At 37.8% G+C, this 12,303-nt stretch overlaps 1 protein-coding gene across 16 annotated transcripts in view; it reads right to left on the reverse strand.

The window, feature by feature from the left end:
• The window catches only part of CASK (calcium/calmodulin dependent serine protein kinase), a 233,893-nt gene that overhangs the window by 154,635 nt on the left and 66,955 nt on the right, over window positions 1-12,303 (reverse strand). For all 16 annotated transcript variants that reach the window (XM_072994219.2, XM_072994217.2, XM_072994211.2 and 13 more), the window contains exon 3: window positions 6,865-6,970. In XM_072994219.2, coding sequence (XP_072850320.1) covers window positions 6,865-6,970 — 106 coding nt within the window. The remainder of the gene's footprint in view (window positions 1-6,864; window positions 6,971-12,303) is intronic.

A 12,303-nucleotide genomic window follows, 5' to 3' on the forward strand; every position in this document is an offset into this window, starting at 1 on the left:
CCTTTCATTCTGAACAAATGCAGGAAATGTTAAGAAGAAAATGAGAAATCCCATGCATAACATTATATTGTTTTTATATGAAGTAGATCTATATAAATGCGTCACTGTGATGTATATGCAGACTGAACATATGCCCTATATTCCTGTTGTTATGTGCTGTCAAGTTGCTTTTAATTTATGAGAATCCTATGAATGAAGGACAGTGTTCTGTCATTAACATCTCAGTGAACTCTAAAATGTTCTGTCATTGCCATCTCTTGCAAATTCAGGGCTGTGGTTTCCTTTATTGAGTCAATTGATATCATTTTTGATCTTCCTTTTCCTGCCATATATAAAATGAATCTAGGTTTACATTTCTTTTATGGAAGACATACCTTATTTTTTAAATTCATCAGATGTTTTATTTAGATTATGATTCTTCTAATCTAATTCATCATCATATGATTCTTTTGATGTTCTTTTTCAGCTTAGCTCTAATTTTTTGATATTAAAAATTCCTGGTCAGTACCACAATTTAATCCTAATCATGTTGTGGCATACAGTATACAGCTTCTCCACTTTGAATTATGAAGTCTATTTGATTTCTATACTGTCCACCTGATAATGGTGAGTGGTGGTTAGTGTTTCAACACTGGAGGAATTAAAAAATAATTTAAACAACCACCTGGCAGATATCCTGTGATTCATATTCCTGCATTGAGCAGGGAGTTGGACTCGATAGCATTATAGGTCCCTTCAAACTTCATTATTCTATGATCTTGTGTCCATGTGTGCAGTGATGTCTTTGGTTACCTGAAATATGTATTTGTAATAAACTCTTGGCTTCACAGAACCATTCTCCTGTTTTGCTTCCGACCTCTCAGCAACATTTGGTTCTGCTTTCTGTATTTGCGTTATCAGTCTATGATCAGCACTGTTCTCATATGTGATCAATTTCCTTCTGAATGTTTGCAGAAAAGCTTCCAATTTCTTCTTTGTCAGTACAGTACATATAGTTGGAGTACAGACGTGAATATTGTTTACACTGAAAGCCAATCAAATCTAAGTAATATGTGGTCAGACCTTGCCTTATAGACCCTAACTGCTTGTGATACATCTTACTGTAGTATTAGAGTCACATCCCTTCTCGTGAGTTTGTCATTTCCAAAGCAAAATAATTTACAGTAACCATGACTAAAAGGATCTAATTTTGACAGAAAATATCCTACTCCTTACTTGGATGGACACCTTAATGTGGTAGTAGGCTTTTTAAAAATAACATTATTATTATTATATAACATACCAACAAACAACTATACAAAAACAGGGAGGGAAGGGGGGGGGGGTAACACAAAACAAAACATAAACACAGGGAAATATTTGCTTTCCTACAGTATCTAATATACTCTTGACTTCATGGCTGTGATACAATACTAGAATCCATAATCAATATTATATTCTCTACTCATACCTGTTTCTGGCCCCAATCATAAAACATTTTCCAACATCTTCTTTAACATATGTTATTGGGTTCTCATGTAATGTCTCTGACAATCTATTCATCTCTGTGATATCTAATAATTTCTTAAGTAGCTCCTCTTTCTTTGGGTTTTCCTGATTTTTCCACTTTTGGAACGTGGTGGTGGGTTTTTAGCGTATCAGAGAAACCATGAGCAATGCTATCAAAAGGCTACCCTCCAGTACTCATCTGGATTCTAGCAGGGTCACCTAAGGCGGAATGCTCAAAGCTGAGCCAACACAGTAAGATGCAACCTCTCTCTTCAGGATCAGCGGTCACATCAGTGGAAAAGAATTTACATTCTAATACGGGGGGGGGGGATTCCTGGAGGACACCTACTAGACAGAAGCAGTAGTGGAGAGTGATACTCGTGGAAGATCTTCCATAGCCAGTTACAGAGACATTTAAGCTAATTTTTGTTAGTACTGCACAGAAGGTCGTAACAATTAATCACTCCTAAATACTTCATACCTTGAAAACCCTATGATGAGACAATCCAATATAAAACTCCCTCCCTCTTTAGCTCCCTCTTTGGGTGCTTCCAGGAATAAAGTTAACACCTGGCTATTTGGGCAGGCTTTCCCTCCTGCTGTATCTTAAACTTTGTCATTTTTGGCATCTTCAGTTTATGGTATATGTTTATTGGGTTTATTGTTTTTAAAAATTGCAGTGCCGCCCAGAGTAGACCTTTAGTTTAGATGGGAGGGTTGAAGTCTAATAAAATAAAATAAAATAAACATCACCACCTGAAATAAGATGCTATATGGAATCCATGTTTGCTACAGCATCTTAGCATACATTTTTTTCTCACTAGAAAAATGCCAGTTTATCATGTAGCCTTAATTAAAACCAATTGTAATACACAGTTTGAGGGACTACTGTGGACGTTAAATTCTCTCATATTCCAGCTTCTTACTGTCTCTTATATATTAGTTGAAGGAAACTAGGTTTTAACAACCTGTAGAAAACATTAAGAATTTCACACTAATGGTTATTGTACTTTTTATAACATAGATTTCTTCTCAAGCTTATAAGTAAGGACTGTTCTAGTCATGAGCCACATTACTGCACTCTTTTATCTCCTTATATTTAAAAAAGGAAATGTAAAAATGTAGAAGGTGAAGTCATCATTTCACATAAATCAGGCGTTGTAAAAATTATCACTCTTCTATTTGCAAAGTAGGTTTGTATGTGCAACACAGGTACTTAAAAAACCTTACTCTTACTGATCTTCTACATTTCATTTCCTCAATGAGCAACTGAGAGTGACAGATAGTAACATCTGCTTTCATTACATCTTTCTATGTAGAAAACTACTTTAGAAACCTAGGGTCCAATTCTAAGTAGTCAAGACGGCTGGGAGCTTGCTGAGTTGACATTAAACCAGCTGGCCTACGGTACATCCATCACTCCTCTCCCCAGATTAGGGATGATGGAAATCACTAAGGACTACCCTGACCAGGGTATACCTTTGTGTCAGTATAGTGGCTGTGAGTCTGAGCTGACGGGAGCTTGGATCTGGCATTACTCAGATCATTCCTGGTTCTCCCTTCTCTGGTTCTTACTTCTGGTTGATATCAGTTAGTACATAGCAATCATGCCAGCAGATCTGAAATCAGTAAGCACAAAAAACCTGTGCCAGCACAAGGAGAATTGTGTTGGCTTAACAGGCCTTTGCCCCTTCCAAATCCACTACAGTTGGTGTATTCTGAGTTTAGATTGCATTGCTTGAGTCCAATGTCAGGCCAAATGAGTAATCCTGGTATGCCACAGCCAAACAATACACTTTTAATTCAGACAAAGCTGAATCCATATGAACAACACCAGTTGTCAGCACATTCTTAAATATGTTATGTTGACTTTGAAGTAAGTCCTTTTGAGCTCAATGGAGCTTATTTTCAAATACTGTATGCAGATGTAGGATTTCAACCTGCATAAACATTCATATGAGGTACATTTGAACACTCAGTAAAAATATGTTCATGCACTGATAATATTAGAAAATATTCTACTGTATCTGTTTTCTCTGTGGACTGTAAATGATCACAATTTCTTCCCAAATAAGTTGATTGTTTACTGTGGCAATTTGTCTAAAACACAAACTGCAGCCAAAAAAAATCTCTTTTTAAAATTTTGGTCTAAAGTCCTAGACATAGCACAACATATTTAATCAAAAATGTACATGATAGTAGAATTATTTCACCAGTAGATGGGAGTGGACTCCTACTAAATGAAGTGCAATTTTGTTCTTCCACATAATTCATAATGTACTTCCCAGAAAATGTACTTTGCAAACTCATGGACAGAGCAGACACCTTGATTAGGTTTAACAATTAAATTTCCTCCCCATTCAGAACCAACCAGGGTGAAAAAAGATAGCAGTTTGAAATACTTTAATCATTAACACACTAAAATATTAATGCACTAGTGAAATGTGGTACTATAAAGCTAAACAACTGTGTGGCAATCCATTACAACTAGATTGTAAGGGTTATTTTTATTATTAAAAAAAGATTAACTGGTTACCTTGGCCTAATATTAAAACTGGAAACAGTTATGCATTGTTTTCTCTGTCACAAGTGAACTGGAGATTCTAAGCAGACAGATCAACAGGCATTTACATCAGGAGTACAAAACATACGACACATTAAAGCCTTAAATGCATCCCTCTTGTTACATAGTCCCACAATGCATACAGCTAGTTCTTTCCCCACTTCTGTTAAGCAGGAAGGAAAGAGTCGTCTGTATTACTACAGATGGGCCAGGATACCATCCTCCCCTCAGTTATAAAAGAGGATCAATGAAGTGGGTATATTTCCATATGCATGCATATGCATCATATGGCCAAGAATCACAAAAATGTGATGCAACCTGATTTGTACTACAGTGCCTTCAAGAATAAAGGCAAACATTGTAGGGACACATTTTTCAAAAGCTTACAAATTGGGATAGGAAACTGACATCTGGTGGGCCAGGTGACATCAAGGAGCAAAGTCCATCCTAAGCCTAATCACCCATTTTGATACCCATTCCAACTTTCTCTACTCCAAACATTGGCTGGGTCATCACCACTGTTGTGATCAGAAACATCAGCAGGGATTCATTTCACCATCTATGCAGCATCGGAAGAGAATCTGTTATCCCTGATTCAATATATCACTAGGGATTATTCAGCACTTCCAAATGATAGCTGAGAAATATGTCTGCTTTAAACACTATCCCTCCTGGGACATTAAGCTTTGTGCAAAGAAAACAGGACAGTAATTGGATGAGAAACTACATACTGCACGCTGGCTGATTTGCATGCCAGCTCTGTGTGACCTGCACCATCCCAATCAAGGTGGTGAGTACTAAGCACATCCAGGAGCCTGGTCGAGTCATCCCTGCTGGTATGTTCAGTCAGAGATAAGTGCACAGAATCTCCATCATCCCTGTCAGCACTATGATCAGAACATGCAGCAAATCCCAGCTGTTGTACTCTCCCATCAGTGAGCAGACATATGAGTCAACTCTCTGCAAGACTGGGGAAGGGGACAGGCCTGAGGATAGAGGCTTTATGGATGAAAGGGCAACATTTGCAGGAACTGCCCTGCAAACTGAGGTTTTCCAGCCCTTATAAAACTAACCTCTATATAGACACAATGTGGTAAAGAAGCAGATAAAGTTATTAATACTGATGTTTAACAGTTGCTATTAATGGTCCAGTATTAATAACAGAAGTTTGCTGCTCCAAGAAATTTTCCAATGTTCATCTTGCATTAATTCAAAATAACCTACTGTACTACTGTTGTATACAAGATGGGCACGAACCACAGTTCAGGCCAGTTCAGTGCACTTCTACCTCCTTTGTGTGCTTGCCTATTCCCTGGACAAAGCGCACTTCCCTCCCTGCCTCCTCAGTGCAACTGCCCACTCACCAATTTCAGTGTGTGCTTTTCTCCTCTATCTCCTCCAGTGGTCACTCGCTCAGACAAAGAGACATGGAAGCTTGCAGCGCTGCCTTTGAGTGAGCAGTCACCAGAAGGAAACACACACTGCGTGATTGGTGAGTTGACAGTTGAGCTGAGGAGGGGAGGAATGGGCGAGCACACAGAGGAGGTGGGAGAGGGGAATGCACAGTGCCTGCAGAACACGTGTGTGGGCACTACATCGAATTGGGCCAAACCGCTGAACTGCAGTTCATGCCTCTCTCTCCTACCTAATATATTGGAGGGGATCCAAGAGAACAAAATGTGACTAATATGCATTTCAACACATGACAGTAATAGTGGGGAATTAACATTTCACAACAGCAATATACAGATGTCTTAATACTGCAGTGTTTAAAGGGTGTGCGAGGCTGTTATCATAAGTAATTCGACAAGACAAGACAAGACAAAAGCAAAAAAAAAAAAGACATTGTGGTACTTTGAAGACTAACTTCATATTTTAATGTAAGCTCTTGTGGAACATTGCCCACTTCTTCAGACATGTGAGTTAGGATGCAGAGACTACATGGCAAAACACTCACACAAGGCTCTAAGAGACAAAGGTAAGGGACTGGAAAGCTCTATTGCAGGCATGTAACACCTCCCAGGGTATTGAGGGTTGGTTGCTTTGTTTAACCTTCATTTTTGTGTCTGAGAAAAGGAAATGTGATGCAAATAGTGTTAAATCAACAAGAGTCAAGGAAAACTATCACTTCTTTTACTTCCACAGCAAATAGTACACATTTTATATTTTTATGGCATGACATTGTTTTCAGGAACAAAACTCCAATTTACAACAATGTGCTTACAGAAAATATGCCTATAGGGTTTGACTTATACTAGGTCGCTCTGTAAATCTTTTATCTAGAAATCAATTAAGTTCTAAGTGCAAATACTGCTGCACTCCACAGGCAGGACATGAGTGCAATAGTTGGAAGTAATACATGGTAATCATGGCCAGCAATATTATATAGTGTTGATATATTGACCTTAGACCCCATTAATTTGTCTAATTCCATTTTAAACCTGTAAACATTGGCAAGCATAAGATCTTGTGAAGAAGTACATTTCCTGTGTCCTCTTTAACTAGTAAGTATTCTATAAAAGATAAACTACAGAAAACATGTAAAAAATCTTACAGTAATATCTGTTTTGCCAGAAAATGTGTATGTTTATCATTCAATATAAACCAGCTTTATTTTCTTCAACGTATTCTTTATTCAATATAACCTCACAATTTTTTACAACTATTAGCTATTACACACACACATGGATATAGTACAGAGCAAAGCTATTTAGCATATTATTGTGCATTAGTTTGTTTTTGTTAGATTTAGCAATTCACCATTTATCCACAATAAGCAAAGAATAATATTATAGATATATATAAAAACTTACAACTCGAAAACCATGTATAACATTCCATCAGAACTGTAGGTCTCCAAAAGTTCAACAATATGAGGATGTTTCAACATGTGACAGATACTGGCTTCCCTCTTCAGATCTGTTGGAAAAGATGCTTCATTAATTAACTGGATTTATTTGATTTATACCCAACTTTGGTCTCAAAGACAAAATTTAAAAAGAAAACACAGAGTGGATCCAACTGAGCTCATTGAGTAGTAAGACCACTGATGAAAAGATCTACAGTATTTGAATCCCACTACACTAGATAGCTACCAGCCAGTCCAGTATTCCATTTTAGGGGGAAAGTACTGTAAAGTGTGGTAACTTTCTGAGCAATGATTTAATCTTTCTGATTAATACTATCAATCTGATAGTCTTAATCAATCTGAAATCATTACCTCAGTTCAAGTGCTAATTATATAGAATAAAAAGTTGGAACAGTAAGAGTTTTTTAAATTTCAGCTCTCTGTGCTTCTGAAACAGCATAAGGGCAGTGATTAAAATTTTATTGTATGACTGCTGCATGAGCTATTATGCCCATCTCCAGGAAACACAGCATGGGAGAAGATATTCCACTGTTCTGTATCTTCTGAGAGGATAATGTGTAAGTTAACAGATAGGCACAATTGACTTTTTCTTTACACAGCAAGTGAATGTGCATAGCGACATTCTTAATACTTTTCCTGAATAAAGACAATAGTTAAAAAAAATGAAATACTTGATGGCACAATTGCACCTTCCCTTGAACATATGTTTAAGCAGGAGTACCTTTTGATTAGAAGAATCCAGGGTAGTTTTGATTTAAACCAAATTGATTTAAGTTATCATGATCTAAATCTCAAAAAAACAAAAATGTAAATCATGACATAAATTTGTTAAAATCTGATTTTGTGGATTAAAAAATCATTGATTTTTATCCACCCTGGAAGAATCACAAACTTGAGAAAATCAAAAATCAATATTCTTCCTAAAAACAAAGTCATTCTGCTGAAAGAAGTGAATTCTCTCTTTTGGAGGGAAATACATCTTTCAAAGATGGAACTATCTGTCTTAAAAAGATGTTGAGAGGGATTCATCCTTTAAGCCATTTATGTTTTAAACGATTCAGATTTTATGGAATTCTTTTAGAAGAGAATATGGAAAGGTGGGAAATGACACATAACTTGGAATGGTCCTGAGGGCCATTTTAGAAGTTGCAGCTAGTGGAAAACAGGGAAATTAGAATGTTTAGGAGAATATTTTAATGAACACATATTATACAAGTGCTAAAGAAATTGTACTAGCTGAGGGCTTAATACTGAGCAGAGTTTAACATTTCATCTGCATTTACAAGATTCTGATAAGCTTGGGACCAGGCTATTAAAGAGAGTACTTCGGTGTGGATTAGTGTTATCCCTGAGGTTGCTAGAAATTAGCTTTATATTTGGAAATCATCTCTGAAAAAAACTTTTATCACTGTAGTTGCTGGAGGGTTTTCTAGTTGTCATGTATCTAGGAGGTACCTCAGGCAGAAATTCAAAGGTGAACCTTCCTTGCAGTGGCCCCTACCACTAACTATGGAATGCTGCCCACACAAGGCTGCAAGAACCTATGCTACAGCACTTTTCCAGTTATTAAAAATGTACCTATTCATGTGAGCCAGGGTGGGTGGGTGTGGTGGATTGTAGGGGACAATGTTCTCTTTTTGGGCATTCTGGTGGCTGCACAAACTGCTAAAATGCCAGAAGGTAAACAAGCAAAGAAACAAAGACAGAAGAATTAGCTACAAGGTGATATACTTTACTTTTATTCTGTTTGTTTTTTGTTTATTATTGTAAACAGCCAGAGTAGTGCTTCGGCACTAATGGGGAGTAGTATACAAATAAATAAAAAAACTTATGCTTCTGAAAAATTTTAATTCTGCAATCTTAAATTATGCAGGGGGGCCCTGTAACCTATTTGAAAGCTGAACTGCCCTTCTTGGAGATACCCAGAACCTGTAATTCACCTTCTTTGTACTGGAAAAGATTCTGCAATGTATGTCGCTCATGATATAACCAGCACCACACTATTTTGCACAAAACAGGTATGCATTTTCAGCCACAGTACACAAAAACACAGAACTATGTTTTCGAACTGCATATATATACTGTATGTAAATATGTAGCTATAGTATGGCCTATAGGGAAAAAAACTGTAAAGGAGATCTGTATGTAATTTGACTTGCTTTTGTCAAACCAAGTCTACAAATGCAACCTCTGACTCACCACACCCTACAAATAACAAAAGGGCAAATTACTGAGTTGTGTAATTTTACTGGAAGTTAATAAAAGCCTATCAGAAGTTGGACAATAAAATTAGAAACCTCAGGATATACATTATTTTGAAAGACAATGGAAAATGCTATTTTGTAATGGATAACAGCTGAAAAGGACCAATAAAAATAAGAGGCACAAGGCAGATAGAACCGAATATATTTAAGTCCCACTAATTTTATGAGTTTCTTCTTTACTGTTCTACCACAGAATTTAACCCTGTTTAACTTGAAGGTGCTCAGTGACAAACTATTACTGTTTCATGACAATCATAGGTTTATGCAGACATAATTAATTGTATACATACATGTTCAATGCATGCATTCAATGTAACTTATATACATGTTGAATGAGATGCACATTCAATTGCTTATGCAGACAGTAAAGGCCCTTTACACATTCTCTGATGCTGCTGATAAAAAGAGGAATTGCTCTGGTTTCCAGATAGTAAACTAAGAAGCCTTATTCTGTTGCCACTGGTAGGCAGTAGTTTCATGCTGACCACTTCAGATGCTGATCCATCAGCAACCTGCTGTGAGGAATTTGAACGACTTTTCAGACAAAGTTGTTTAGATTTGCTTTCATTGGGATGCTGTAGTTGATACAGCTCCTGTATCAACTTTTTTAATCAACTGGATGCAATTTTGGCTCCTGACTATTTTGTTATAACAGATACGTTTTAATTGGTGAAGCTTGAGTATGTGGTCAGGATTCTTGGAAAGATGAAACCTCCCACATGTATGCTGGATCCCTGCCCTTCCTGACTTAAAAAAGCAGCCAGAGGGGGACTGATTGAGTGGATAAGGGGAGTGGTAAATGCCTCTTTGCACCAAGGCAGGGTGCCAGCAGGTCTTAAGCAGGTAGTAATAAGTCTGTTATTCAAAAAGCACTCCGTGAATCCCACTGTACTGGACAATGATCAGCCAGTCTCCGATACTCTATTTTTGGGCTAGGTGGTGGTTTCTCAGCTCTAAGATTTCATGGATGAATCAGATTACCTACATCCATCTCAATCTGGCTTCAGGCTTGGCTATGGGACAGAGACAGCTTTGGCTGCCTTGGTGGATGACTTATACCGGGAACTGGACAGGGTTAGTGTGTCCCTGTTGGTTCTGCTGGACCTCTCAGCAGCCTTTGATATCCTTTTGGGCCATCTCTCTGGGATGATACTTGAAAGAATTGTTTTACAGTATCTCAGGTCCTTCCTAAAGGGGGAAACATTAGTTGGTGGTGCTGGACGACTCCTGTTTGATGCCTTGACTATTGGCCTGTGGTGTCTCTCAGGCTTTTATTTTCTCTCCTATGTTGTTTAATATATACATGAAACCACTGGGAAAGGTTGTCCAGGGCTTTAGAATTCCATGCCATCAGTATGATAATGAAACCCAACTTTACTTTCCAACTAAGTCCAAGAAAGCTGTCTCAGTTCTAAACTGGTGCTTTTTATCAGTAGGGCTAGATGAGGGCAAATAACTTGAAACAATCCAAGCAAGACAGAGTGTTCCTGGTCAGCTGAAAGACAGATGTGGTAATAGGTATTTAATCTATGCTGGACAGGGTTACATCCTCACCCTGAAAATTTCAGTCCACAGCTTGGATGTATTCCTGAACTCTTTCCTGAGCCTGAACACCCAGGTTTCTGTAATGGCCAGGATTGTATCTGCAGAGTTAAGACTGATGTGCCAATTGCATCCATTCCTTGAGATATCTGATTTGCTATAGTGACACATACCTTAGTTACATCCCACTTGGATTACTGTAACTCTTTTTATGAGTTACAGTAGTAATAAGTCTGTTATTCAAAAAGCACTCCTTTGAAAACGGTTCAGAGATTTCAGCTGATTCAAAATGTAGCTGCCATACTGTTGGCTGCGGCCAATTACAGGGGCATATGACTCTACTGCTACAACACCTGCACTAGTCGAATTCAAAGTGCTGATTCAAGCCCTATACAGTTTGGGTTCATACTATCCTAAGGACCAGACATCTTTATACAAGACTTCCCAACCATCATGATCTTCCAAAGAATCCCTTCTCTCAGTCCCACTGCCATCACAGGTGCATTTGATGGGGACATGAAAGAGTAAGTTTTGTCTGGCTGTGGAATGGGGCCCCTTGGGAGGTTAGGTTAGGTTAGCACCCCTCCCCTTTATCCTTTCACTGACAGTCAAAGACTTGCCTCTTCAGGCAGGCTTTTAATAACAGTCCCTCTCAGATGAGTTTTTTTTGGGGGGGGGGGGTTGGTTTTAAGGTTTTAAAATGCTTTTCAATTATTACTAAAAATTAATTGAGTGATTTTAATTATTATTGTATGTTTAATTGTTTTTTTACTTGCAATTCATTGTGCTTTAGTTTGATTTGTTTTAATCAGATTTAATCACTGGAAGAAAAGTGGCCTAAAAATGAAACATACAAATATATGTGACTCTATTCATTAGCTTCACTGACTTTTTCAATCCTCCTATCAGAACTATGGTGCCTTGGGGTGTGTGTGTTGAAGCAGAAGTGCACTTTGTCTGGCAGATGAGGTAGCAAGAACGTAAGCCAGGATGTCTTTCAGAGGCAGACATTTAGGATACCATATCTCTAGTTTGGATATGGATAATCTGGGTTTCCTTTAGCAATATTTCATTATAGTTCAACATGCTAAGTGCGCTGACCTGGGAATAAGTTTCCTTGAACTCAAGTAATGCTTACTTTTGAGTAAGCATGCATAGTTTTGTATGTACCATTTCCCTTTTGGCTTGTACCCAGCAATAAAGCAGTGAGAACCTTATAGTAATTTATGCATTAGTCCACTAAATTGCATAATTCACTGTGGCAAATTGCTGCTGACTAATAAGACATCAAGTTAATGAAGTGTGCAAACAAGTGCATAGCAGACATAAGCCTAGTAATGTGACCTGCACCTGGTTAGTTAGCACCAATTTGCCATGGTGAGTTATGCAATGTAACTTATGTATACATAAATCACCAACTAGATTCTGGCCAGCCTTTTTGTTTCCATGAATTTGAAAGATAAACCAAATGAGTTCCTAGAAGAAGACAATACATTGCATTGTTACCCAAAGCAGGAGCCCCTCATCCACCTATCTACACCCTTCATGAGCTGAACTACAGGCACTTGCCAACTACC

This window comes from Pogona vitticeps, chromosome 3 (assembly GCF_051106095.1).
Source record: "Pogona vitticeps strain Pit_001003342236 chromosome 3, PviZW2.1, whole genome shotgun sequence".
In the NCBI taxonomy this organism is placed as follows: domain Eukaryota; kingdom Metazoa; phylum Chordata; class Lepidosauria; order Squamata; family Agamidae; genus Pogona; species Pogona vitticeps.